The following is a 26,313-nucleotide window of genomic DNA, read 5'->3' on the forward strand; positions in this document are numbered from 1 at the left end:
CCAAAACTGGTTCCATTTCCATAATTTTGTTTGGGTTTTTTCCATTTTACAGAGCAGTTACTTCACACCAACCATCTTGTTGCTTAGCGATGCCAAGAAATCACTCTTATCTGCATGCCATTCCCTTCTCAAGTTTTTTTCCCTCTGAGACTCATCTATCTGGGATTCTTTTACAATTTCACTTCTCCTTTCATGCAATTATTTTTCTTTGAGTCTCCTGATTGTTCTTCATAGTACCCCTAAGCCTTCCTGTTACTTTGAATTCATCTGGATTTATTAGGATTTGTTTTGTCACCTTGACTCTTCTTTTGTCTTTCCCCAAAATATTTTTTTTTTTTGTGGAAATAGCTCCTGTAGTTTGCTATTTAACAGTCTTCACTTTTTAATTTACTTTGTTGTTGTTGATAAGGGCAATGTGTACCTTTGGCTTCCTATCATATATATAAATAGGGCCATATATATATAGGTATATACCATATATATATGATAGGGCCAACTTTTTTAACCATTTCATACCAATCAGTATCACACTATTTAAAAACAGAATCCTCTCTCTTTTAAAGGTGGAACTGGAGATGTGTTTACATGTTTGTTTTTTTCCTTCTGTTTTTATTTCTTATTCTTTCCTTTGGATCCAGACTGTAATACAAATTAAATTTACCTAGGCAAACCCACTGTGCATTTAAAAAGCTATTTTAAAGACAGGATCCTGGGGCTCTGACAGAAAAGCTAAACTAGCTGTGCTGTCCAGGACAAACAACATGGAAATCTACAGTATCTTTTCTTAAGGATCAAATAAGTGAAAGAAAAGCCTCAGAAAGTAAAAGATATTTTTATCTCACAGAAGCTGAGCCAAAAGAATTTCACGTCAGTTAAAATCTTAGCCATTCTTGTTAAACTTGTAAAATCCAACATATTTTCATTTTAAGCAGAAGCATTTTCATTTGCTAACCAAACAGCTCCATTTATCTGTTTGATATGAAGGTTGTCCTTAGGTCCGAAGAAAAGATGGTTATTCAGCTCTTTAGTGAAGAGCCAATCTCACAAGAACACTTTCCAGTTGTGTAGAATCTCCAGCTGATTTGCTTAAGTAGAAAGGAAGCAAGAAAATTCTAGAAACCAAAACAGAAATAAAATTTGGTCAAAGAGTTACCAGATTATTTTCCCCATTTATTTCCAAGTAAACCTCTTGACATTTATTAGATGGCCTGCTGGAGCTAATAAGAAGGCTTCCATGCATTTTTGGACAGACTGTCTGATTGGAGAACAAGATGTCACCAGATGATTTCCAGAAAGGCACGGATAAAAAAATGATTCAGCTAGTGCTATCCCTGCTGTATTTGGGGCAAAATATATGTGTGTGTTCTTCATAAATTGTTTTAAACCTGTGCACTGAGGAAGCAATTGCATTTATGCATCTGTGGGTTTTCAGACAGTGTTTATGGGTAGAACCCTACATTTCCACATGGCTTTCTCCTGCATGCCCTGCATGCTGCCCATGGCATTCTGCAGAAATGGAGTGGACACTAACAGATGTCAGGCCTCGTGCACTGGAGTAGAACAAGTGCTGGCATTTTGTGAAAGCACATATTTCATATCTTAATAAATAATGTAGCTGGACAGCTGGAGGGATCTAGTGGTGCTTTTATAATGCTTTAAAGGAAAAAAAGCCAGCAAACAGCCCAACATGGCAGGAGAAATATTAGTGACAGAAATCTAAACCACAGGCTTGACTCTGCCCTGTGCACAGTGCAGGGTGTCACCATTGTCAGAGGGATGTGTGTGGGACACAGAGCAGGGAATTCTTTCATAGCTGGGGAAGGGAATAAGAAACAACCCTACAGCAAGCAAGTAGACTGAAAATCAAAGTAAGAAGTGAAAATTGCTATAAGTCCAAGTGGTTTTTGTCTGATTAGATCTTCTTTATTTATTTAATTTTTTACAGCTGTACAGGAAAAGGGAGTGTCTTGGTCTTCCCCTTTATTTACCCTTTGCTGGGCAGACTGTCTCTGATTCTTCCCCTTATACCCGCTCCAAATACACATTATATCTTTTCATAAGCAACTTCAGTATATTATCTAAGTGGAAATAATAAATCATTTTTCTTTTTGTTTATTGAGCTGAGTCAAGTCACAGAGGGACCTACTGAGTTCCAGACCCTCTGAAGGAAAAAATGAAAGCAGAATCTTCCCACTTTGTTAGCAGCAAACCTCCAGATTGTCACAACCTTTCAGGTAATTGCAGCCTCGAGATACAGTTCTGTATCTGCCAAAAATGCATCTAAGACTTTTGTGTTCCCTCTGTTCTAGCTGTCCCTAGAAACATTTTGTTCTTCTTAACGGTTACTAAACAGAATTGATAATTTTCTTTTGAATTTTGATTAAAACCATGGTAGTTCGTGACACAGAAATTCAGGATCCGACTCTGAAAGGGACCTTAAATGCTGAATGGAAAAGCAAACTGGATTCAGTTCCTTTTGAGTCTCTTCAGCAGCACAGACCTTTCCTAAACCTTACAAGGTATTGTTGGGATGCAGCCAATCCAAGGGTATTTTACAGGAGAGTTTGGCAGCACTGATATAATTTCACTTTTCCTGGGTGCTTCACTGCAGCAGAATTGCTTCCAACCAAGTACCATTCATTTTGTAAGGGGACAGGGGAGTTTTTGATTGATACACTCAAATGTAGCAGGGTATTGCTTGGAGGGTTTTGTGTAACAGAGTCCAAAATTAACTGTGCAATTTTTATGCATATTTCTGCCTGAACACTTGCCCTTAAAGCAGAGCACCATTTGAATTAGTTGTTCACTCTTTTCTCTGCTCATTTCCTCTCTCTTTTTTTCGTTGCAGACCCAACAAAATTTCTTCTAAATTCTGATAAAATACGTGGAATTTACTATATTCTATAAATATGATTATATTTCCTACGAATGATAGTTCAACATTGCTTATAGTCAGACATTCTTTTGCTTTCTCCTCATAATTTCCTCAGTCCTACTAAAAAAAAAAAATCTTCCTTTTCATCTGTTAGACGTGATTGTTTTATAAAACAGTGCTGCACTTGTGAAAAACAAAACCGATCGGTGATTGTTATTGTGAACTAATTTGGAATATCCTTTCCAAGTTCCCGTTGTCGCTGCGGGTGTGACCTCGGGCACTAGATGGCAATGTGGCTGTGCGACATCCAGGGAACGGCAGTAGCAAAAGTCTCAACAAGTGAGAGAATCCTCATGTTTCAAAAATATTTGTAATATTGCCTTTTTATTATGAAAACAATTATTATGTGTAAATGCTCCATTTTTTCAGTCTAAAAGCTTTACAAACTTTCTTTTTCCTGCGTTATGGCTACACGGGGAACATTCCTTAATGAGTTAGACTGGTGAGTACAAAACTTACTCATTTTGTGGTCTGCTGTAAAGCTCTCCAATCGATTAATCTATCAAAAGGCAGAATTTTCAGTTCCTGGCATCACTGGCGTGTTCCTTACCATGAAAGAGGAAGGAGGAACGACAGGACATTGCCCTCCCCTCTCCTCAAATAACCTTTTACTTAGTCTCATGGCAATGATGAGAATGGACATTTTAAAACTTAGGTAAAAGCAAAAGTTGTTCGGTGGCAATAGCAACTTTATACCCCTATTTCAAACTACAGAGCCATCGTGAAGACACCCAGTGCAACAGCTGTTATTCTGTCAGTGTTTGAATGCTTTTGGATGACTTGGAAAGAAGTGGCTTCAAAACCATGGACCTTACACGACTGCCAGTTGTCTAAGGGCCTAATCCTGCGTGTGCTCTCGGGAAGACTGTGTGTTTTGGGAGTGAAGTCGAACCCCTTGTGGTGTGTTTCCACTTTTCTGTGTCATAGCCTACCTCTGTCCCACTGCTTTAGGTCTACCTCCTGACAAGCCTGCCTAGGGCACTTTTGATTGAGATGTGCCCTATGTTTGTCAGGCTTCATGATCTCACTTTGCAGACAGGCAGGCAGAAATAATTTCTTGAGGAATTTTGCATGGAATGTATTATTGCTGCTCAGACAGGGGGGAAGTATGGAATGATGAGGGCCCACCAAGGCTGTTAGGGGTGGGCATTCTGCCTAAGGCACCCCAGAATGTTTTATTGCTCCTGCCACTGGAGTGCTCTCTGTAGGGCAGGAAGGGTTTGTGTTTGCAGGTGTGTCTGCCTCTGGGGCAGGAGGGTGAAAAGGCTGTTTCAGCTGTGCTCTGATGGAATTGAAGGGCCATCCATGGCCTGTGATTCCTGTTGGATTGTAGGATGAAGGTAGCACTGTCTCATTCTTTCTTTTCTCAGAGGTAATGCTGCTTTCTGTGCCCAAAAGGGGAGGCAGAGGCCAGAGCAGACATTTGATTTCCGATTTCCCCTTGTTGCCTTCTCCATCCTAGTGCAGCATGCAGTGCTGTCTTATGATAAACACCAGCAGTCATTCCATTGGGAAAGGAAGCTTGGATGGGAAAACTAAGGTGTTTATGGCCTTTATTAATGACCCTTCTCTGCCTCCAGTCTCTTTTTTGCTGTTGGTCTCTCTTTCCACGTTCCTTCCCCACTGATGCTTTATTTTGACATTTTTGACCCATCACGCACTTCCCTTTTTTCCATTCATTGTCTCTTTCTGTCCTCCTCTTCTTTTCCTAGTAATAGGGTGTATTCCTGTGGCATTTGGTTTTGGTTGGTTGAGACTGACACCAGTCACCACCATAAACGCTTTGGTTTGGGTACTCATAACTGCTGTGTGTAAGTGTAAACCTCTCATGGCTACAATCTTTTATTTCTCAATGAGAAACACAAACAAGGAAAGCCCTTGTTTAGTGGAAATGAAATTTGGGACTTCCTGCAGACTGATCAACTGTAATATTAAAGCTGAACATTTTGGAGAGCAGTGCTGAAGTAAAACAAAATACAGCCAATGAATCATGAAAGAATTTTCCTGAGGTTTGAACTTTTGGGGTTTTCTTTCAATGATTCAAAATAAAATCAGCATCCAAACTGGCCACAGAGCTGACACCATCTTCTTGCAAAGCAATCAGTCTCAAAGCGAGCAGATGTATAACCATGAGCACATACTAACTCCAAATTGTGCCCCAGTGTTTAAAAGCCAAGGGTCTCTGTGCCTTCCCTCTGCCAGGGAGGCCACCTGAGGTGCTGGGGCAGGGCAGGAGCTGCAGCCCACCCCATTGCCAGGAGCCCCCAGAGCCTGGCTGGCCCTGCTGTGGTTTGCCTTGAAAGACAAGCAGGGCACAGATATTGCTTGGGAACAAAGCTGTCCTTTGAGTTTATCTCCATGACCAGATTATATTAGCTCCTAACAGAAGGAATTTTTCCTCCCATCCTTCCCACTGATTATGACACCGGTGCAGAGGACACAAATCTGAGTGTGCTGTGTCTGGGGAGGTGTCCATGCCTCAGGGTTCTTGGCTGCTGGAGGAAAACTCTTCAAAGTACCCTTTCCAAATCAGTTTGTTTTAATAGCAGATTAAACACCCTCAAGTCTTCTACTTATGTTTTCAGTGAGAAAATGGCCAAGCAATAGCTGAAGCCCCTCAGAGAAACAGGACATCCTGAGCTTGGCAGATGGACTTCCTTTACACAGTTTTAGTGAAAATTTTCAACAATAGCTCTGTGCATGTTCTTAGGAGGGTTAGCAAGTGCAGATGTTTATGGACACACACATACACGCTGTGCAATGCTACACAAGCATTTTAAAATAACATGCAAAATACTTGGTATATTTTGCTGGAATAAAATAGTTTTGTGTATATATATATGTGTATATATATATTAACTGTGTTATGACATAAGGCAGGATTAGGTAGAGAGAAAATTTCAGGATGTGGGTGGCCATAATTGAAAGTCTTACAGGGAGTGTTCAGTAAAATATCCTTGGAACATCAAATTAAAATAAATGAAGAATAAACTTGACCAAAGTATCAGTGAGCATAAACAGATCTTCATGCTAAACAAATAATCCAGGGAAGCCAAAATGCAATAATTAGAAATGGATAATTATGCTTCCTCTGCTTCCTATGTAAGATTTTCAGTGATTTCCTAAATGCATAGTGTAAGATGTTGGCGAAAAAATGACAAACCAATGTTAGAGTTTACGATATCCAAGAATCTACTCTGGCTGATGGCCTGTTTCCTGGCAATAAAGACGTAGTAAATGAAAAAAAAATCGAAAAGTATTTTAAAGGTGCTGTCTGCTATAACCTAAAAATGTCTGGAAATGCAACATATAAGAGAACAAAACAGTTACAATGTAATTTTGATAGGACTGTGGTAACATATTATCCTCGTTGACTGTGTTGTCTTTAGCTCACACATTTTCCTCTTTTGAAGGAGATTTATTTTTGATATTTCTGATTGTTAATTTCAGTTCATTTCTTAAGTACCAGTTTTCTAGGAAGGACAACAGATGGGCACGGTTCTGATGTCAATTATCTGGAAATATTCTGTGGAACTCAGTTTAGATTTTGAAGGAATGCTCTGAGGTAATAAACTGTTCTTATGATATTCTAACAAAATTATATTGTTGTCAAAATGCAGTAACAGCATGAAAAATATTTATTAAAAACTCTCTGCATTTTCTCTTATATGGTAAACAATCTGATCTGCTAATCCCTTCTGGATGAGCTAAACCTCATACCCATGCTCAGAATCACCCAACCATAATTGAAGCCTCACCTTCAGCCTCTCCTTCGTGTTTTTCTTGTCCTGTATTTTCAGCGTGTGTCAGTATTAGAGTCCACAAACACAGAGAAAAAGACATGCCCCAAATTTAATGTAGTCACAACTGGGAGGCTTTTCTGTTTTTCCTGTTAGCACAGTGTGGAGAAGCCTTCCCAAGATGCTTTAGACCGACCAAAGCTGTCAAGGAACAGCACTCAGTGTTTTGTTTCAAAGGTTTGAATCATTCTTAGAACCGCCATAATGTAAAGACTTTTTGCTTTCTAATCTCAAAAGAAGATGTGAAAAGTCTCTCTCATTTTGTATTTCCAAATTGGAACCTGGTTTTGGTGTTCCTGGGGAATAATGGAATGTAGGCGGGCAGTGTTTGCTCTGGAGGAGCACTGTGGTGTCCCTATCAGCTGCAGTAGCTGAGCCCTGAAGGTTAGTGACTGTGGCAACTCCACTTGTAGGCCAATAAAAGCAGCCCCAAGTAATTTATAACTGCATTTAACACACATTCAAGAACGGGGACAAGTAGCAAAACTCATGCTGGAAAATGTGGATATAGGTAAGCAGGGCTTGTGTAGATAGATGGGCGTGAATTCTGGAAAAGAAAATATAAAGACTTACACAAAATGCATCTCATGCAGAAGAAATATTTTATAATCTTTAGTTTTCCTACAGATTTGACTATCTTGCATCTTAAACTTCACTGTAGAAGAAATTTTTACCATAAACTTAAATTTTCAACTTTCTGAGAAGACTTTTAAAATTCTGATACAGCATCAGAGGAAAATACAATTGGAACAGTAAGTGGCAATCAGATACATTTTACTAGGACAGACATTTGCATGGCTTGTATTATGTCCAAGAGTCAAGGAACATAAACCTTGATTTTAGAAATATGTTGGTTTTATACCTCAGAACAGAAATCTTTTCACTGTCAACCTCTTTAGAATCGCTGTGGATTTAAACAGAAAAATTGTGCCCAGAATATTTTTGCTCTGGTGTCCTTAGAGCCCTAAGGAAGGAGAAAGCCACTGTCAGTTATTTCGGTGTGGTCTAACGCTGTACCTCTTTAGGATCTGTGGAATGCTTAGTGTTTTGTGATGGAAAATTAGAGCTGTTACTGGGAATGTCCCTGTAGGTCTCTGTAGGAGCTAGTGAAGATGAAGAGGGCTGATGAGTGGCCCTAAATTCGGAGAAGGTTCATTTGTTTGACTTGGTATGACTTGGAATCTGCTCAGTAACTCTGCTTCCTACACTCTGCTTGGAAGGTGAAACTGCACATGGAGCTGAGGAGGAAGAGGATGAGTGTGAGCAGACAGACACAATCATTTCAATGCAGGGCAAGAGCTTTTAAGGATGGGATTTGCCTCCACAACAGGAGAAGACCAAGAAGCTTTCAGTGGACAAAAGCAACCTGTGGCCCTGTATCCTGAACTTTTTCTTCTCTTCTAAAGCTTTGATTTTAAGGTTTGCATTTCCATCTCTAATCAAATCTGAATTTAAAGCTGAGCCTGAAGCTCAGGACACAAGCTGTTATCTTGCTTACTGTTTTATTTCTAGAGTTGTGCTGCTTGTGGTACTGAGTAGGATCAGTAGTCACATGTTTCCAGTTAGGATTTCAGTGGCTGGTTTCTCACAATTACCCAGCAGATCCAGTTGAGGTGGATATCTTTGAGAAACCAGGTGCCTCATTTTCAGTGGTTCAGTGTGGTTTCAGGTCTCCTAGAGATTAAATCCCACAGCTGTCTATAAAGACAATTGGTACCAAAAGATGTGATTTAGGGTTACGTGGGTGCAGCTCTATGTCGCTTTCTTCTTGAGGATGATGTAAGATATTGGGATACAGTATTATTTTATGACCCAAGTGTCTAATTCTAATCTTATCTTTCTCTGAAGATGAATGTTCAGACAAATCATTCTTCAGTTGAGGATTTGATGCTCATACTAGAATAAATCACTACAGATGTTTGATAAATTACTCACACAAATCAAATTCAAAATAAGGCTTTTCTAGACTGCATTTTGCATAAATAACCAAAAGTTGCAAATGCATTACAATCTCAGTTAAAATACAAGCATCTCTTAACATCATGAATCAAGTGGAAACACCTGCTGTGATTTAATAACCATATTGGCTACAGAGTAGGAAATTCAGTTGGGGTAATGCCTGGTTCCAGATCTTTGTTATCTGAACTCAGGAGCACCACTGAGCTGTCTTCTAGAGGTTTGATTTCCCTTGCAGGTAGCAACACTAAGTAGAAACAAAATAGTTCAGAACACAGGGGATAAAAATGGATCATCTGGGAGCACCAGGCAAGTGACCTAAAACATAAAGTGGTTTGTTGTGGATTAATTATCGTAATTTTGGGGTGGTCCTCAGAGAATGAGTGGTACCATCTCTACAGCCAGAAGAACCCAAAAGGATATGAGCTCCCAAGAGGAACATGTGGGATTTATTCTGTTTAGCTCAAATCTGAGACATTAGGCCATGCAGGCCTGAGAAATAAAAGTGACCTGTTGAAATTATCATACTGCTTTCTGTAACTGAAAACTCTGGGCTACCTTAGCTGATGTGTGAAGGTCTCTTTTAGAGGAATGAGTGCCTTGGTTTCCCACAGCTGGATTGCATGAGGAGAATGTACTCTGTGTGAAAACTGAAAAGGAGGTGTCATTCAAGAAATTACAAGCCCTGCATGGCCCCCTTTAGTTTTTAGGCTTGGAAGAAAGTAGGGAAATGAAGTCTTGGCTTCCAGTGGAGATAAGTTTCTCTTTCCTGATTCCAGCAGTGTCACAACTGTGCTCTCAATGACTGCAGTGCATGTGGTTATTACTCCCTGCCTGTGAGCCCCTGGGGAGGGGCTGTTGCCTGCCTTGGTGTTTGGACTATTATTGCCCAGGCTGCTTGTGATCATACAGCTTCACCTGCATTAGACCTGACTCTGCTGTTTCTTCTGTACAGAAGTTGCACCAGTAACACCTCCCTTGGTGTTAATTAGCTCACACCATAAAGGAGGGTTGAGATACGGGTAGGCGCTGCTCTCAAAGGAGCAAGACCCCATGGCTGAAGTTAACCCCACAGGACTTTCTTAAAGCTATGCAGGAAATCTGTGACAGATCCCAGAATAAATCCCAGATTTCCTGTCTCCTCCACTTGTGCTGTAACTACAAGGCCCAGAATTTCTTAGCTGGGGAAAGGGCTGTCCAGTATTACCTTTCTTTTTCTGGTTTACTGTTGCTCCAGTTCACTGCACAAGTTGCTGCCATATGTTAGGCTGTGACTGTTCATGCCATAACTCTTTTTTTTGTTGTTGTATTTTATGGAACATGCTTGAGTGTTGTACAGTGAGTAGTGGTAATGCTGAGTACCACTACTCTAGCATTTAAGCAAGCAAAACACAATTAAAGGGAGTATTTGCAGGTGAAGGTAATTTATTGTCTGAGACCCTCTTCAAACTAAATTGCTCATACTTCTAATCTAAATAGCATTCATAGAAGCAGGTTTGGTATATATAAAATAATAACTGCTTGTGCTAAGATAATACATACTGATAGAGTTAAATTATTTGAATAAGTAATTTTCCTTTGTGCAACTTTGTACTTTGGCAAATTGGCACATTCTGTTGTTCTCAAGCATCAGTCCTCTTTAATGAATTACAAATTAACAGATGCAGCATTATCAAGGGAAAGCAACTCATTGCGGATCTATAATTTAATGTGATGCTCTGAATATACTATGACTTTTACTAGGGCTTGATAAAGAGAAGCTGGAGGAATTTGATTTGCTCTTTGGGTATCTTAGATGTTCACATGGATTGCTGAATGTGTCCTCTTTTTTTTTTTCCAGATACTTTGCCACTAGGTTAAACTTTTAATAGTTTTCATTCTGTGCTTCTCAATTTGCCATCATATGGTTCTTCTTTAGATAACATTACTTGTACAAATTCCAACCAAAGCAGAATCAGTAATCTTCAGCCAGTCTTGACAGCATTTCTAATGCATTGCAGCTATGGAATTCCATTCTATCTTCTTGTTGCTAAATAACTGAACAGAAACATGGGAATAAATGAGCTTTGCTGAACATCATATTCTTAATTTAGAGGATGACATTTAGATCGCTTATTAAAGGTGTGATTGTTTTGAATGCAAAATCTTTGTAGACTTCAGTAGGCAATTTATAATCAGGATGCTGAAGGTTTGTTCTCTACAGATGTTTAAAAACAAAGTTTAAAAACTGACTTCCAGCCCAGCACAGAAACTGGTTCATGAGTCTGCAGGGAGCTCCTCTGAGCGGAACCCAACCAATGCTGACCTGAGGGCACCCAAGGAGACCTGCCTGGTGCACTCTCCCCAACATTCCAGAGCCCAAGGAGCTTTTTCCATGGGGCAGATGTGGGTCCACAAGAGGGCTGGTGCTTTGCCACAGCCCCTACTTCCTTCTACAGCCAAGGGCAGTGGGCACCAATGTGCAGAAATCCTTTCCTCTGCAGGAATGAGTTCCTTCCCACTCACCATTATCCTGGTGGGTCTTGCCTGGCCCCATACGGCACTGTGTGCACCATGCAGGCTGGCTCCCATTTCAGCCATGGCTTTCCCTTTACTGTCCTCATTCCCATTTCAGTGGATAATGGACAACCAGCTGGATTACAATTGTTTTCATGTAAGATTAGTTACTTTTTGTTGTGGGAATAGTTACTCTTTGGGGTGAGTGCTACTACCTTACCATCTGCACTGATTCTGAACATACTGTCCCACAAAATAAACCAGAAAACATCGAATCAAGGAATGGCACCACTCACTTGAGCCCATTGCAAGGCAGAAGGATAATGAAGATGAAGATTTGGAGGATGATGGTGAAGAAGATGATGTCTCCCTCACAGAGTTTTAATGAACATGACAGTTACATGGCACAGATCCAGACAATGAACTGCAGCTTAAATCAATGTAAAGGGGAAGGGTCTTAACCCAGGTGGTTATCAAATTCTTAGACTTTAACAAAGCATTAAGAGAGTTATCACTCAAAAGGTAAAACTTCAGTCTGAATACACTTTTGAGAAAGAGTCTGCTGTGGTTCTTAATTAATTTTTCATTTAAAAAAAGAGGAATCTGTTGATAGTCTATCTGTTGTCTCCTAAACAAAGCTTTAGACTGATCTCTGTGTTTGATACTCATGATGTATAAAGGAGGCTGGTAGCTCAAAGTGGACTTAAAATAATGTTTGTGTGAGCCAGCACCCAGTCTCTGAAACATTTTTACACATTTTCTGGCCTGGGGATGCCAGTCTGCATGAGCTACCAGTCTAAAACCTAACGGGCATGGAATTAACCACCTTAGCCTTTCATTTCCCCTTACCAAGGTGTCTAGAAAGTCAGGCCTGAAAGGAGACAGAGTTTACAACTCTGTGTGTGTGGTTCTGGTGAGGAGCTTCCAGCCTCAGTCCTGGCTGGAATTGGGTGAGGAATATTATAATATGGTATCTGCTAACTGACTGAGAAACTGTGTACTGAGAGGGAAAGAGGCTTTCCTTGCCACTTCTAATAACTTTCCTTCATATCTCACCCTTGATTTATAGCTTTTCTACTGTACTATTGTCTTGGTTTGGCAAGACAGATATCTACCAGGGGAAGCTGGAGTTTCCCTTGGAATGGAGAATGTAATCCCCTACCCCTTTTCCAATTATAACTTAGCAATTAAAGGCTTTTCAGGCAAAGGTTTGGGGGTAGGAATAACAGTTCCTTTACTAGAAATATTAAGAATACAAATGTAGTAGTACACAAAAAAAACCAAAAAAAAAAAAAAAAAAAAAAAACCAAACCAAAAAAAAAACCCACAAGAAACCCACAACCAAAAAAACCCTAAACAAACAAAACAAACAAAAAAAAGTAAGCCCTCCTGGAGTGGCAGATGTGGTTCTATTAGAGTAGAAATGGTCCAGTAGAAATAGGGTCCAGTGATGGCAAGATGGGTCCAGTCTTCCTCCAGGAATCCAGTGGGAACACTGGATATCTGGTGCTCCTATGTCTCAGTTTTTATCTAGGTAGGAATGGTTCGGCTCCCTCCACTGGGTGGAGCATCTCCTAGTGGGATGATGTAATGTGTCATGTCATTGGTGAGCCTTAATGGCCCAATAACAGAAGGTATCCCCCGGAGGGAGGACAGGTCCTGGAAAGAGATAAGGAACAATGCCCAGCCCCGGTTTTGACAGCTGACCTGTGATCAGAAGGCACCTGGCCCCTCCCTTCTGGAGTTACAAGAGATAAAGAAAAAACATCTCCCCTATGACTTTCAACAGGTGAAATAGAATACTTTTTGTTTGTTTGTTTGTTTTGTTTTGTTTACGTTGCCCAAGACAACTATGTATAAAATAGAAAAGTATAGGATAGTCCCCCAGACAAGCTCTGTGTACACGGGAGTTGATCTGGTTCAAACACTGAAGGATGCCCTCTGTACATGCCTTGGACTGCACGGACTGCAAGGCTAGTCTTTGCAGGAATGACATAGATGTCATTCTCCTGGTTTGTCCCCAGCTGCTGATGCCCAGAGCCCCAGAGAGGCTGGGTAGCCCAGCCAGCAGAGCTCTGGGCTTGCACTGAGCTCCTGAGCTTTGCCCAACCCAAATTTTCATTCACTTTTCTAAACCAGGTAATTATATTCAAGGAATGGAACAGTTCCTAAATTAGTGTCCTAAATCATAGGACACCACCATGAATTAGCAAGCTAGATTAACAGGAGCAAAACAATAATTAATTATACATGAATGTACATGGCAAACACTTTTGGTCTCATAGCACTTTGTGTTTAGCTTAGACTTTGAATATGGAAATGCATTGACAAGCTGACTCTATATATGACTGAGGACACAGCTTTTTCAAGGCTGCAGAGTTAGATGACACCAACAAATTTAGTCAGTTCTGAGACTCGTGGCTTCACTCCTTACTCATGATCAGCACAGCACCACTCTTCCTCACGCTGCACTGCATTGGTTCACATATTAGTGACAGCTACTGCTTAGACCCTTTAATCTGCTCAGGAGTAACAGAGGTAACATATTTGCCACAGGTCACCCTAAACAGATAAATAAGTGTCGGACACACAGAGGACTTTTGTTGCCACCATAGAGATGAACTGCTCCATGTTCATTTGATAGATGTCTCTAGCCTCTTTATCTTTGTAGCTTAGAAATTCTTACATGTCTCTGTAGTTGCAGAGTTGTTCTTATTTCTGTAATGCTTTATAAGTCCAAAGGGATGTGATTAGCAATTTATGTCATTACTTTGATTGCAATTAAGACAAGTTAAGGTGACTATAAACCAGCTTCAGTTAGAATATTCTATCTTTCCCATAATGTACCCTTTATTTAATCTAGTTGCTTACAATGCTTCTCCCTGGTTAATGAGGCTACATGCGGTAGTAGCATTAGCAGAAACCATCAGGTCTTTTCCTGCTGCTGTTTTTAGTAAGTCTGATTTCTCTGTGAAAAACAGCTGGTTTGTACTTGGACTATGAGTTCAAAGACATAATTAGCAAACCTCATAGTTCTGCAGTCAGAAAGCTGTTTAGTGCTATGAGACTAAGGATTGATTGCAGGATTAGAATATCCCTAATAACAGCTGGCTGCATCTGGAGAGTTCTGCAGCCATAGTTTCTTTCCTCATTTCATCACAGTCATTGGTTTCTATTGTTTCTTTCTACATTGATTTGAGATGCAAATAAATTTTAAAAATTCAATTAAATTTCCCAAATGAAACTGAACTGAAATGCTTTTCAGGATTGAAGATAAAAATATAACCATCATGTAGCTATATGCACTTCGCAAATTTGAGAAAAACTCAAATGTTATCTGCTTTGTCTGGAGCATATGCATAAATCGTTATTAATGCATCTCATAAAATAGTAAAAATTAAAACAATAAAAATCTAAACAGCGATGTTTAGCACAGGCACAGGATATCAATTTTATGTGAGTGGTGAAGAGCATCAACCTCCAATTCTTACTGTAGTTGTCTGTGGAAATACCACAGCACCTGGTCACCATGAACAGCAACAGCCATTCTCAACTAACTGCCCAAAGTTGCTCTTTTTTTCCTCCAAAATCCTGCCTGTCCTTTGTGTGCCTTCAGTGCCTGTTTCAGGGGTAAGGACAGCCCTATTTCAACACCCTCCTGATTCACAGAGCCGATTGTGCTGGACAAGAGGGAGCTGGTTTATAATCGGTTTCCACAGCAAACACAAACCCATTCTGAATGAAGTGCTCACCCCAGGAGCTGTGTCCCCAAACCCACAGCAGCTTTACAAACCAAGCAGGGGCTGCAGAGCTACCCCCAGGAGGCACACCCCACTTTGCCAGAGCAGCTTTCCCCGTGTGCAGGGCTCTTGGGGAAGGGCAGCAGCTCCCAGGAGAGGCTCCGCTGTCCGCGGGGGGATGCAGTGTCTGGGCTGATGGAGAAGATGTGGTGGTGGCAGGGGAGATGCAGTGTCTGGGCTGATGGAGAAGATGTGGTGGTGGCAGGGGAGGCAGGAGCTGGGGCAGTGCAGCTGCAGGGCTTTATCAGAAATCTTGATATTCCACTTCCTCTTGAGCTGCCTCCGTTGTGAAGTTGCTCATCCATTAACACTTGCAGTTTCAGATTCCTCACGTCCTTAATGGCATGGACAGGATGGACTTGCAGCAATATTTTACCCACAAATAATCCAGGCTGTTCTGCACCTCTGCAAAGCAATCATCCAAAGCTGGTGGCCAGCTTTTCCTAGAGAAAGAAAAAACAAAACAAAATAAAACAAAACAAAACAAAAAAAAACAACAAAAAAAAACAAACCCAAAAAACTCCAAACAAACAAAAAAAAAAAAAAAAAAAAAAAACAAACCAAAAACCTTTCCTCAAAAAGAAAAAAGCAGGATTGCTTTTCCTCAAACAAGTGGGTTTTAGGGTTTTACTCAGTTAAAAGCTAATATATACTGATATCCTTTGGTCGTTGATAATTTTTATTTATTTTGTCATTTTGTCTAATAATTATTTTTAAAGTCGAATTTTTAACCATTGCAGTTAAATTATTTTATAAGGATTTTTTTATCAAACCACCTGTATTCAGTGCTTTAATTCAGGCTGATAATCAATTGTGCAGTGTTCTCTGGAAAAGAAATAACTGCCCTTCTAGAATAATCTGTTATTGTGCCACTTTGAAAACATAGTTTAAATATTTTCTCGGAAAGTGAGGAAAGATAAATGTACAACTTGACAGTAAAAAATGGAGTAGAACTGCTTAGATTACCAGGTGTACTCCAAAATACTTTAGACCAACAACAGAAGGTGAATTTCTTGCAGAACTTTTTAGCCTAAGCTCTTTCTAATCTTCACAGATGGGGAAGCAGCAGCCCTTACACATATTTGAAATAGGTAAGACAAAAAGTTGTGGCTTTTTTTTTTTATTTCTAGTTTGCAGCTTTAAAAGAACTGCTGTTGTGCTTGCCTTGATGCTTTGGAATCACCAAAAAGCATTTTCAGTTTTGTGCCTGTGGATTTCTCTTGGCAAGGTTTGTTGTTTCTAGCAGACTGACCCCATCTTAGAGATCTTCCTGAAATTTTCTTGGTCTAGAACCGAGTTCAGAATTTGTGTAGGTTTAAAAATCGGTATTCCCAGGGAACATCCATGGGAATAGCAGCTGTGAGTAACAGAGAGGGTCACCCCCTAATCCTCCTTCTGCCGTTTTGTGCTGTCCTTGCTGCCTCCTCAGTGTGAAGGAGGAACTAGATCAGGAGCAGCGCAAGTCAAAGCTACTAAAAAGTAAGTTTTAAAGACGTTCTTCCCCTAAAACCATCACTCCCCTTTACTGGAAAAGCTGTTTTCTGCAGCATCCCTGTGCCCTAAGCTTCCTGAAATGATAATGAGAAGAGGAGGGCATATCTGCTGAGTCAGCTGCTGCTTTGCTAGCAAACCAACTGGGGGCTGGGGAGGGGGAAGTAAAAATACCCCGAAGCAGAGAGTTCACTGCAGAGTCAGTTCAATAAAACTTGTGCTTCCCAGTCCTGGCAATGCATTTGGACATTTCAAAGGGGCTGATAAACAGCAATAGCCTTGTCTCCCACACATTAAAGCTTCATCACGACAGTGCATGAAAAGAAGCAAAACCTGGCAGCACAGTAAAGCAAAGGGTAAGGTGTTCCTTGGATGGGTCAAGGTGCTCTGAGCTGCTCTTGCTTCACTGCAATAACAGGGTTGCTTTTCTGGCAGCAGAACATCTGTAACCTCTGCCTGCCTCCAAGCAGCACATCTGTTCACAGTTATGGGTCAGTACCCTACAGGAAGCTCACTCAAACTGTGCTCAGAGATGCTGGACCAGAGCTCCCAAAAAGCATTCCTAAAACTTTAATTAGTGAAGGAACACAGGATAAAATGAATGAAAATCAAAGCCATGAGAGTTAAAACCCCAAACAACTGCTTTTAACCTGGAGAACATCTAGACAGAGCTATAGGCAGCAATCACCCTGTTTTATTCAATGCTGTATTTTTTATTGATTTTAGTTAAAATTCCCAAATTATAAAAAATACCAAGGATTAAAATCTATATTGGTAGTGCTGCAAAGCTCATAAAGAGCGTGGTGAGCTGTCTGGTCACAATGAATTCACAGCACAGCACGTTTTCTGCAGTCATTCCTGTCCTGCCAGCCCAGAGCTGCTGCAGTGTTTCCCTCTGTCCAGCAGCTTCTTGGAAATTCTTCCAGCTTTAGGGGGGAACGTTGGAACATGCAGCACACACAGTTTGCAGTGACATTAACATCAGTTTACTGGTGCTACGGTTGCCCTGTAAAGAGCACATTTATTTCCTTTGGTTCTTTTACCTCTGAAAATAGATTTTGAGCAGATTGAGATGTATATTTTCAGTCATAAAATATGTAGTCCTATATGCATACAGCTTTCTAATTGTAGTATCTGCCTTAAATCCAGTTATTCCAAGTCTGCTTTAACTGGAATAAAGAAATATTTCTGAGAATAGTAGCACCAGAACCTTTTGCCCCGTGGCAGGAAAGAAAGATCAGGAAGAGATTTAGAAAACCAAAATTTAAAATACCTTTGTATTTCTTAACATCATCCAATTACTTTGTTCAAAAGAATTAATGGACTTGTTTGAAACATACACATATTAATACAAAATAGGCTGAACTGACATTTTCTCTGTAATTGGTTCTACTTGTTGATAATCTTAATAATGAGGCTAATCTTGCTCTCCACTTAAACCCATTTAATGTTGTCCAGTTTTATTGCTGTGTCTTGAAATAAGATGATAATACTGAAATTTGCCTATAGGATGCCTGACTTCTCAGCTGCTGGAAATGGGATGTTAATCTTTCATTAAAAAAGGAAATTACACTTCCATTTTCCTATTTCCTCAGAGCACAAGCACTTCATTTCAGTGTTCTAGCACAGTGTCTGTTCTGTGAATTCTAAATGCCATCAGGAAGACCCTGGAGGAGGTCACTGCTCTAGACAAAGACTTCTAACACACTGAAAGTTGTAATTGCTAAAACAAATTAATCTGATGACTGATATTTTGTACTTAATTGACAGACATGACATATAACAAGCATACTCACTATGGCATAGTATGCATTCATTTGTGTGGCACAAAGTGCTTTGCAACCTCCAGAAATAATGTAAAAAAATATGACCGGGGCTTAAAAATGTCTAAACTATTTACAGAAAGAGACTTGGGAGGTTGATAATGTGCTCATATCTGGCTTAACTCTCTTCTAAGTGCAGTTAATAAAATGCCTCCCCTTCTCGAAGCTCGAAGGGCAGTGATGTTCCTGCTGAGGAGGTTGTGGCTGAACCTGGAGCTCCTGACACTTCGGGGATAATATCAATGTTTTTTCTTGTGCAAAGTCCTGAGCACCTTTGAAGTGCATAAATAGAAAACATTAGTGATGCCACTGAGCCATTAAATAAAACTAGACAAAAACATTTGCAAATATATATTTGCTCTTTTGCTAATAAATCTAGCAGTTTAATAGGTATTTGAATAATACCAGTTTAAGGTTTAAGTTGATAGTAAAGCTGCAAATGTGAGACTGTGGGATGTGAGGGAAGAGCTTTTGGCGTGGATTCTGTGTTGCAGCTGTTCTGTCAGTTTATTGAGCCTGATAAACAGTTCCAGTAACTTGGCTTCAGACATCCCTTTACAAAGATCTTGGTGCACAGGTCCACTCATCCTCTATATGCAGCTACTTCAGAACTGGAGCCTATAAAATATTACCTGCTGGGCAGGTAATAGCAGCTATTACAGGCATGGATTTAGAAAATGTGCAGAAGCACAAACGTGACAGATGTTCTTGCAGTTGCTCTTAAGGCACCGAGGTCAGAAAAGTACATGAGAGGCAACGAGTACCTGGTTTTCTATAGAAAAGTGTTTTACTTATTTTTTCTGTGCACAGGTTGAGGAGGGAGAAGAGATCCCTGATCATAATTGAGCATCAAGAAGCTTAGTTCAGAATTAACAAATATAAACGAGGTAAAATTGATGAACATCTATTTGAAGGCTGGGATTTGAACTGAAGGAGTTATCTCAGCCTATGCAGTTAGATCCAAGGCTTCCTAGAGCAGCAAAAATATTGAGTTTCCTCTTCAAAAATAACTTTGGCCTCAATGATTACCTGCCCTGTCTGGCAGGAGACACAAAATCTCAAAGTACACCTTGGGCTGCAATGGCTGAAACAATTAGTGTAGTAAGTTGTTTCATGTAACCTTTTCTTCCAAAAGGTTCAGAGCAGGTAATTTTTGATGCTTGCTTTCTTCAGAGTCTGAACTTTGTTAGTTACTCTAAGACATAGTAAGGTCCTTGTTAACTTCAGGTTTGCCCAGTTTCCAAAGAGAACATCGGCATGGAGGAAGTTTTGTTGAACAAGTCACTGAGAGATGGAATCAGGAAGTTTCAGCAGCCCCTGGATGCCTTGCCTGTGATTGGTGCTGCAGGTTAAAATACTTTAGAAAAACCTGCAAGCATTTCTCCTGTAAACACAGTAGCATACAGACAAGAGGGCTGGCAAAAGCCTTGAGACCAGTTCAAGTGCAGAGGCAATGATTTATGTTGATGTTTAAGGCTGGAGAGAAACATATGATTGTTTTATCAAACATTAGGAGTTTTCCCAGAGAAACTTCGCTGCTTTTGTTGATAAGTGCACAGCTGACCAGTTGCTTTTCACTCTAGCAAATTATTCTGTTGATTGATAGCTCAGTTAATTTCAGAAGGAGCCTTCTTGCTGCAGATGCAGCTGTGAATTCTAATCAAGGGAAGCAATTAACTGCTATCTTTGTGGCTGCAGAGGAGCCAACCTGAGAACCAAATGTACTGAGAACACTACTCAGCAGATAACTGAGAAGAGGGAAATCTTGCCCAATATTTGCTCCCTTTAACATTCCCCTAAGTATTTAAGTATTTAGTAGCTGGATTTGTCAGTACTACTTGGTCAAGATTTCTATTTTCATTTTTTTAAATTTTACTTAGTTTGGCAGTTGGTAAGAGGGATTAAACAGGGAAGACCTTATATTTTGATTAAGTTAAATAACTGACTGCCACGTTTTCAGTCTGGATACAATATAAGTGTTGTGTGTCCCAGGTGGGCTTTTAAACATTGTCTGCCACAGATTTCAGTGAGAGCAGGTTTGATGCCAGGTCATATAAACTCAATGTCAGCATATCAAACAATACTAGAGTACAAACTTGTCAGGATTATGTCTTTCTCGTGCTCAGATACAATTTTAAAACTTCTGTAACTGCTAATATTGACAGTCACATGAACAAGAAGAAAGCAGGTGTTTTTCAGAAGTGACTAACAACAATATAAAAAGAGGATCATGAATAGAGTTGCTAACCTGGTCTGTAATTTTCCTTCCCACACGATTTTTCACTTTAATGTCAGCTGAGTTCTATTCTCACTGAGTGAAAAAAAAGCAGTAGTTGAATGAAAAAAAAATGACCATCAATTATTTAAGCAAATGAAGATATAAAAAGTTCATCTCATATGAGACTAGTACAATAATATCCCTTCTATTTACAGTCTGTGTAAAGAAAAATAATTTTCTATTCAAAACGGTACGTAAAAAGTCAGGGTTCACCAACAGGAATTGAGCATACCTCTTACAACTGCCACCCTTTAGTAAAACAAAGACCCAAAATAACCTTCCCAGCACTAGCTCTGACTCACCCTGTATTTTGATTTTCATGATCTCATTTGCCTGATGCATTTGCAGAGTGATAAGAGAAAGGAATTGCACCCATGTCTCAAGAAGTGGGGCTGCCTGGGCTCCAGCAAACTGCAAGGCCACAAGCTGGCAAATGAAGATCCACCAGAGCAGCTGAATTGTACTGGCTTAGAACTGAACTCAAAGGAGTTTGGGCTTGCTGAATGCTTTAATCTGACAGCAGAAGGAAGTGGTTATTGATTCTCCTTTTTTCAGTTGTCAGATAAAAGTTTAGGAAGTGTTCGGGTGTGCTTGGGGCAATTTAGGAATGCACCCAAATATACTTATTGACATGCCTGTGGGTAGTGCTGCTTGATGATTCCCTAAAATTGCTTAGTAAATATTTTAAAAGAATCTTTCCCTTTTTCCAGAGCAGGATGAAGGTAAGGTTAATAGAGACATTTAATTTATTCTAGAAGAAAGTACCTTGATATGTACAGCTGATCTTGATTTTGGAGCAGAGGTGAGGGAAATTGCTGCAATTTAACCATGACTTTCTTTTTTGTAAAGTGAAGCTTATACTTGGGCAAATAGATTATAGCTGCTCATTGCAATGGAGTTTGGGATTGCTGATTTCTGGAGATGCTGAGAGGCTGCTGCTGGCACTGCCAGGTTGGCTGGGCACTGCATTATTGCCCCAGCTCCCCCCAGGAGCTGCTCCTGCTGCTACCTGCAGGTCCTTTTGCAAAGCAGCTCCTTCTTTTGCATGCAGAACTCACACCTGGCTCACCTGGCAATTTAAAAGGAACTTCCTAATGATGTAGAAAGGAAGTTTGAGCTTTAAAAATCCATTCATCACAGGCGAGGCGTTGGAGCACTCAGATGAGCTTGGGACCTCTTGAGTCACGGAATTCAGAATGGAGCAGTGGAGAACAGCTATATCTCATTCAGAGGAGGCCAGAGAAGAGCTGTTTTCTTTTCTTTCATAGATAGCAAACTGTAAAAGTCCCTCTGATGTGCCCTAGTGTCTGTGCAGGCTTTTGTGGGGGACAGACTGTGTGGTGTCTGTTCCAGGCAGAAGCAGGCACCATGGGAAAAGGCCTTTAAAGCTTTTAAGGTCTGGCAAATTTCGTCCTCAGTCATCCCAAGTTAAATTAATTGCCTTTGGATCAGTGTTACATTAATTGTGAGGGCTGCTTCTCTGGTTTCAGCTTTTAATAATCAAGATGGCTTTCCAAGAGTTCACTCTGCATCCAGCTCTTTCATTTAGTTCTGTTTGGAAAACTATTTCTGGAAAAACTCAGAATTCTGAAGCAAATTTGGACTGGGGCAAGCTCTGCTGATGACAAGAAATTTCTGCTGGTGCAAATTTGAGCTAACTTTCAAACTACCCCTTTATAAATAACTTCATGTGTGCCAGCCCACCAGTAGGCTGGTCAGAAATGGTCTGTTCACATGTTACTTGAAAGTATAAAAGTACCAATTATTTTAGACACAGAGACACCAGTGATATTTAGTATAAATTTTACTTCCTACTTGCTGTGACTAATGTTTACCTCATTGCTTAAAAAAAAAAAAAATACATCTCCTGTTCTATGCCCCAAATTCAGTATGTTTTGTTTACTACCCTGGCACAGAACAGCTTTCGAGATGGTAGAAATCATTTTGGGATAGCAAAATGCTGCAGTGGGTTTTTTTTATTCCATTCAACAAAGAGAGAAATATCTTAACTGCAAAATACTTGGTCAAGATGTACTCCTGTACCCGAATAAATTCCCTGTGTTTGCCAAAAAAAAAAAAAAAAAATCCCCAAAAAAACCAAAACCAACAACCCTGCAGAACAAAAGAAAGTTTGGAATGAATAAAAAGTTCAGTAGGAGTAGATGCTATCAGAGCTGCTCTTTTTACTTGAAAGGAACATGAAAAACCTTTTGTAGTTCTCCCATAAACTCTCAGAGGACACTAACTTCTCCGAAGATGCTCCTGTCTGTGATGTGGAGTGCGTGGCCAGTGACCCCCAGGCTGAAAGAGCAGCTCCCTGGTAGCCTCCCATCCCTTTGGCTCTCAGCACCACTGGGGACTTCAGAGCCTCCAGCAGTGGTCCAGGCAAAGCCCAACATTGTCAGTGACAGAGGGGAAATTTCTCCTTCTCCTTCACCTCTGGCAGTTTGCTCCATGACACAATCACTGCTCCCTCATTGTGTCAAAGGGCACAGCCAGGCCTTGAGTGGTGCCAAAGAGCTCTGTTTAGGAATAAACACACATTGTTGAGATTTTTTAAATTACTGCTGCATCCACAGCTGATTTTAACCTCTTCCTTCAAGCCAGCTGGATCTGAGCAGTACCTTTATTTCTTGCCATTGACAAACTGATAGACAAGGGATGTGTAAAATCTGTAACTTCCGAGGTTCTCAGTTGCTCCCTTTTAATAATGAAAAGCTCCTCCATATTTTGAATGGAATATTGACATCTGTTTTGACAGTGTTGGTTAAGTATTCTCATAGCAATTATTCTTGAAAAAGGAAAAGCAGTTTGAAATGCAGCTCTAGGCTGAGTTCCAAGTGGGATAATTACATGCTCCCTCCCTTTAATCCCCCTCCAACATCGTTTCCTCTGATGTTCCTTAGCTGCTGGCTTTAAACCCTTGTTCTCTGCTGCTCAGCAGAGCCCCTGCTCCTTTCAGAGATGGCTGCACATCTTTGCATATCATGAGGCTAATCAGGGAGTCCTGTACTTCCAAAATTGCCCGGGTTTGGTGCCCATCCCTCGGGGCAGCACACAGCTGATCCAGCAAATCCTCCTCCAGGTACCAAAGCCAAGCCCAGCTCAGGCTGGAAGGCACTGCTAAGGACCAGCACACAGCTGTGTGCTTCCTCTTGCTTTAAGGTGAGACCAAACTGAAGGAAACTCTTCACAATTTGTTGAAGTAGTCCACATATTGATTAATTACTTAGATGAATTGACTGAACCTGCTGGGGCCTGACTGTGCCGTCTGAGGATCCAGACAAACTGCTGATGGTTCCCAGTGTCACTGACCAGTAATACCACTGGCACAGGTAATAGAGGGGGATCAGAAAAATGATGGATTTTTCCCTTCTCAAAAATACCAGTATCTGTCTCACACTTGCTTAGTCTGGCCAACACATGAACAAAAATTACTTTGAATTTTTTTATCCACAAGGAGGGCTTGAAAAAGGAAGTATCTTTCTTCCTCTGTGATTTAGCCTCTCTATCAGTACCTGGTCCTCTAGAAAGGACAATATCCTTGGTTCTGTGGCACCTCCCCTCTGTTTCACTGCTGAGATGAGAGTGTTGCAGCTATCTCAGGGTGGGAAAGGCTGTTTTGTTTCCTTCAGCCAAATCAGTAGCCTTGTTTTCAGAACAGAAAGTCACTGATGGGAGTAACAGTTCTTTTGGTGAGAACTGAATTGGTTCACAGTGATAAATGTCGCCTCCATGGTTCCACTGAACCAAAACAACTTGGCACTGCCAGGAAATCAAAATGCAAACAGTGAATATTAGACTGTATTGGGGGGGAAAAAAATCTGAATAGAGATAACTAAATTGCATTTGGGGCAGGTCAGATTCACAGCATAAAACCTGGACCAAAGTCCTGTGTCTCAAAGGGATGAGTTAGCAACTGATAAGGCAGGAAAAAGGGACACAGCTTTCCTCTTTGGAATTCTGATCCCACTGCTGTGGCTGAACTGCTTTGCTATCTTTTCTCCTTTCTGTTTACAGGAGGTAAAGGAGAACATAACAGACTTGAGAATTGTATTGCAGATGCTGTGGTGTGGAGGATGAGCTGCTTGAGTTAGTAGTGTGTGTTTACTCCTTTTGGAAATAAGAAGGGAGTTCAAATGGAAAAAAACCAGCTTCCTAAAAATTGGACCTTTTGACTGTCTTTTAAACCCCCTACTGGACCTGCTGACAATTTTGTAAGTTTGTGAAATCACTTCACAAGCTGTGGCAGATCACTGATTGTTGTGGCTGTGTCACAGTAATCAATACTATGAGGTTCTGCTTCACCTCTCTCTCTCTCTCTCTTTTCTCTGTAGTTTTGCTGGGATAAAGTACCTTGTACATTGAACTGTAAATCTGGGGGCATAGGTAAAATCCCTCCTGTACCAGGGACCTCCATGGAGCTCCCCTGATCTGTTTGTAGATAAATATATGTATATTTGGTTGATAGCCTGGTCCACTGAGGGGGTGGGCACTGAAGGGTGCAGAGGATAATCCAAGATTCACAGGGAGAGTGGAAAATGGGAAGGGGCACTCAAGAGGTGGTATTCTGTGTTTCAGGAGTAGTTGACTGAAGAATCACATCTGGTCCCATTGAGAAGGGAATTTAGCATGCACAGAAAATTGTTACTTGAAGACCAGAGAAAAAGTTTAAGCATATTAGTGGTCAGATTGGCAGGCTGTGTAAGAAAATGGGAGTTTTCCAGAAAATGTGTTGTCAATAGAGAGGAGAAAGTAGCATGGGTTGGAAGACAAATCCAGTTCCTAATATAAACGCCAAAATAGAAAAACTTGCTGGAAAAAAAAAGGCAGAATTATAGTTTGTGTAGCACAGAAAACCATCAGAGGGATAATGCTGTCAATCACATGAGTGTGGGAGGGCTGATTCCATAGCTGTGGAGTTACTGACAAAAGACAGGAGTAATAAAGCCTTTTGCAGTCACTGGGGAATTAAGTATGCTGCATTTTAATGTTATTCAAATGGATAATTTCTTGGGCTTTACTTCTGCTTTATTTGTAAACAGAAGGTATCTAGAGAATGCAAAATGAAATTTTTGTTGGCCCAAATCATAACGAGTCATTTGGAAACAAGCATAAAAGCTTAGAGACATAAATGCATCACTTTAACATCAATGCTAAAGTTCTCTGAGACTGATTCTTCAACTCCTCTTAATTTACGTGGCCTCAAAGATCTTTGGATTTTCAGTCAGAAGTTCATAGGAAGCACTTTAACAAAAAGCAAAGCCAGGGGAGTTTCACTTTCAGCACAATTTATCTTATATGAAAGGTTTTATAATCTTCATTAGAAACTCTGCCCCTTCCCAGGCTCTGATAATGAACACTGTGCATCCAGAAAATAACAGCTCATACTGGTTTTAGTTCCTGGAGAAGTTCACGCAATTGAAATCTGAGTGAATTTCCATGTTCAGACCCAAAGTGGCATGTACACACCAACACCCACGTGTCTGCCTACACACACACATCAGAAATAATAAATTGTAAATTTGCTTTTCAATTAAAAAATCTTGTAAAGACCTATTTTGATATTTTTAAAACCCAGTAGCATTCTTTTTAGTTTGAAATTGTTCTCACAGCTAGTGACTAATCAAGATTATTTAAAATCTGCATATAATACCCCAAATTTGTATCTCAGTTTGACATGGGAAATGGGAAATGCACCTGAAATCTCAAGCATGGTCCTATACAGAAGTTC

The 26,313-nt window shown here is 40.4% G+C and overlaps 1 protein-coding gene across 1 annotated transcript in view; it reads left to right on the forward strand.

Moving 5' to 3' along the window:
- Window positions 1–25,178, forward strand: part of COPB2 (COPI coat complex subunit beta 2) — a 49,764-nt gene extending 24,586 nt beyond the window's left edge. The window contains exon 21 of the mRNA XM_066326000.1: window positions 25,164–25,178. Within this exon, the coding sequence (XP_066182097.1) occupies window positions 25,164–25,166 (3 nt within the window). The 3' untranslated portion in view covers window positions 25,167–25,178. The remainder of the gene's footprint in view (window positions 1–25,163) is intronic.
- Window positions 25,179–26,313: the final 1,135 nt, after the last annotated feature.

This window comes from Sylvia atricapilla, chromosome 10 (genome assembly GCF_009819655.1).
Source record: "Sylvia atricapilla isolate bSylAtr1 chromosome 10, bSylAtr1.pri, whole genome shotgun sequence".
In the NCBI taxonomy this organism is placed as follows: domain Eukaryota; kingdom Metazoa; phylum Chordata; class Aves; order Passeriformes; family Sylviidae; genus Sylvia; species Sylvia atricapilla.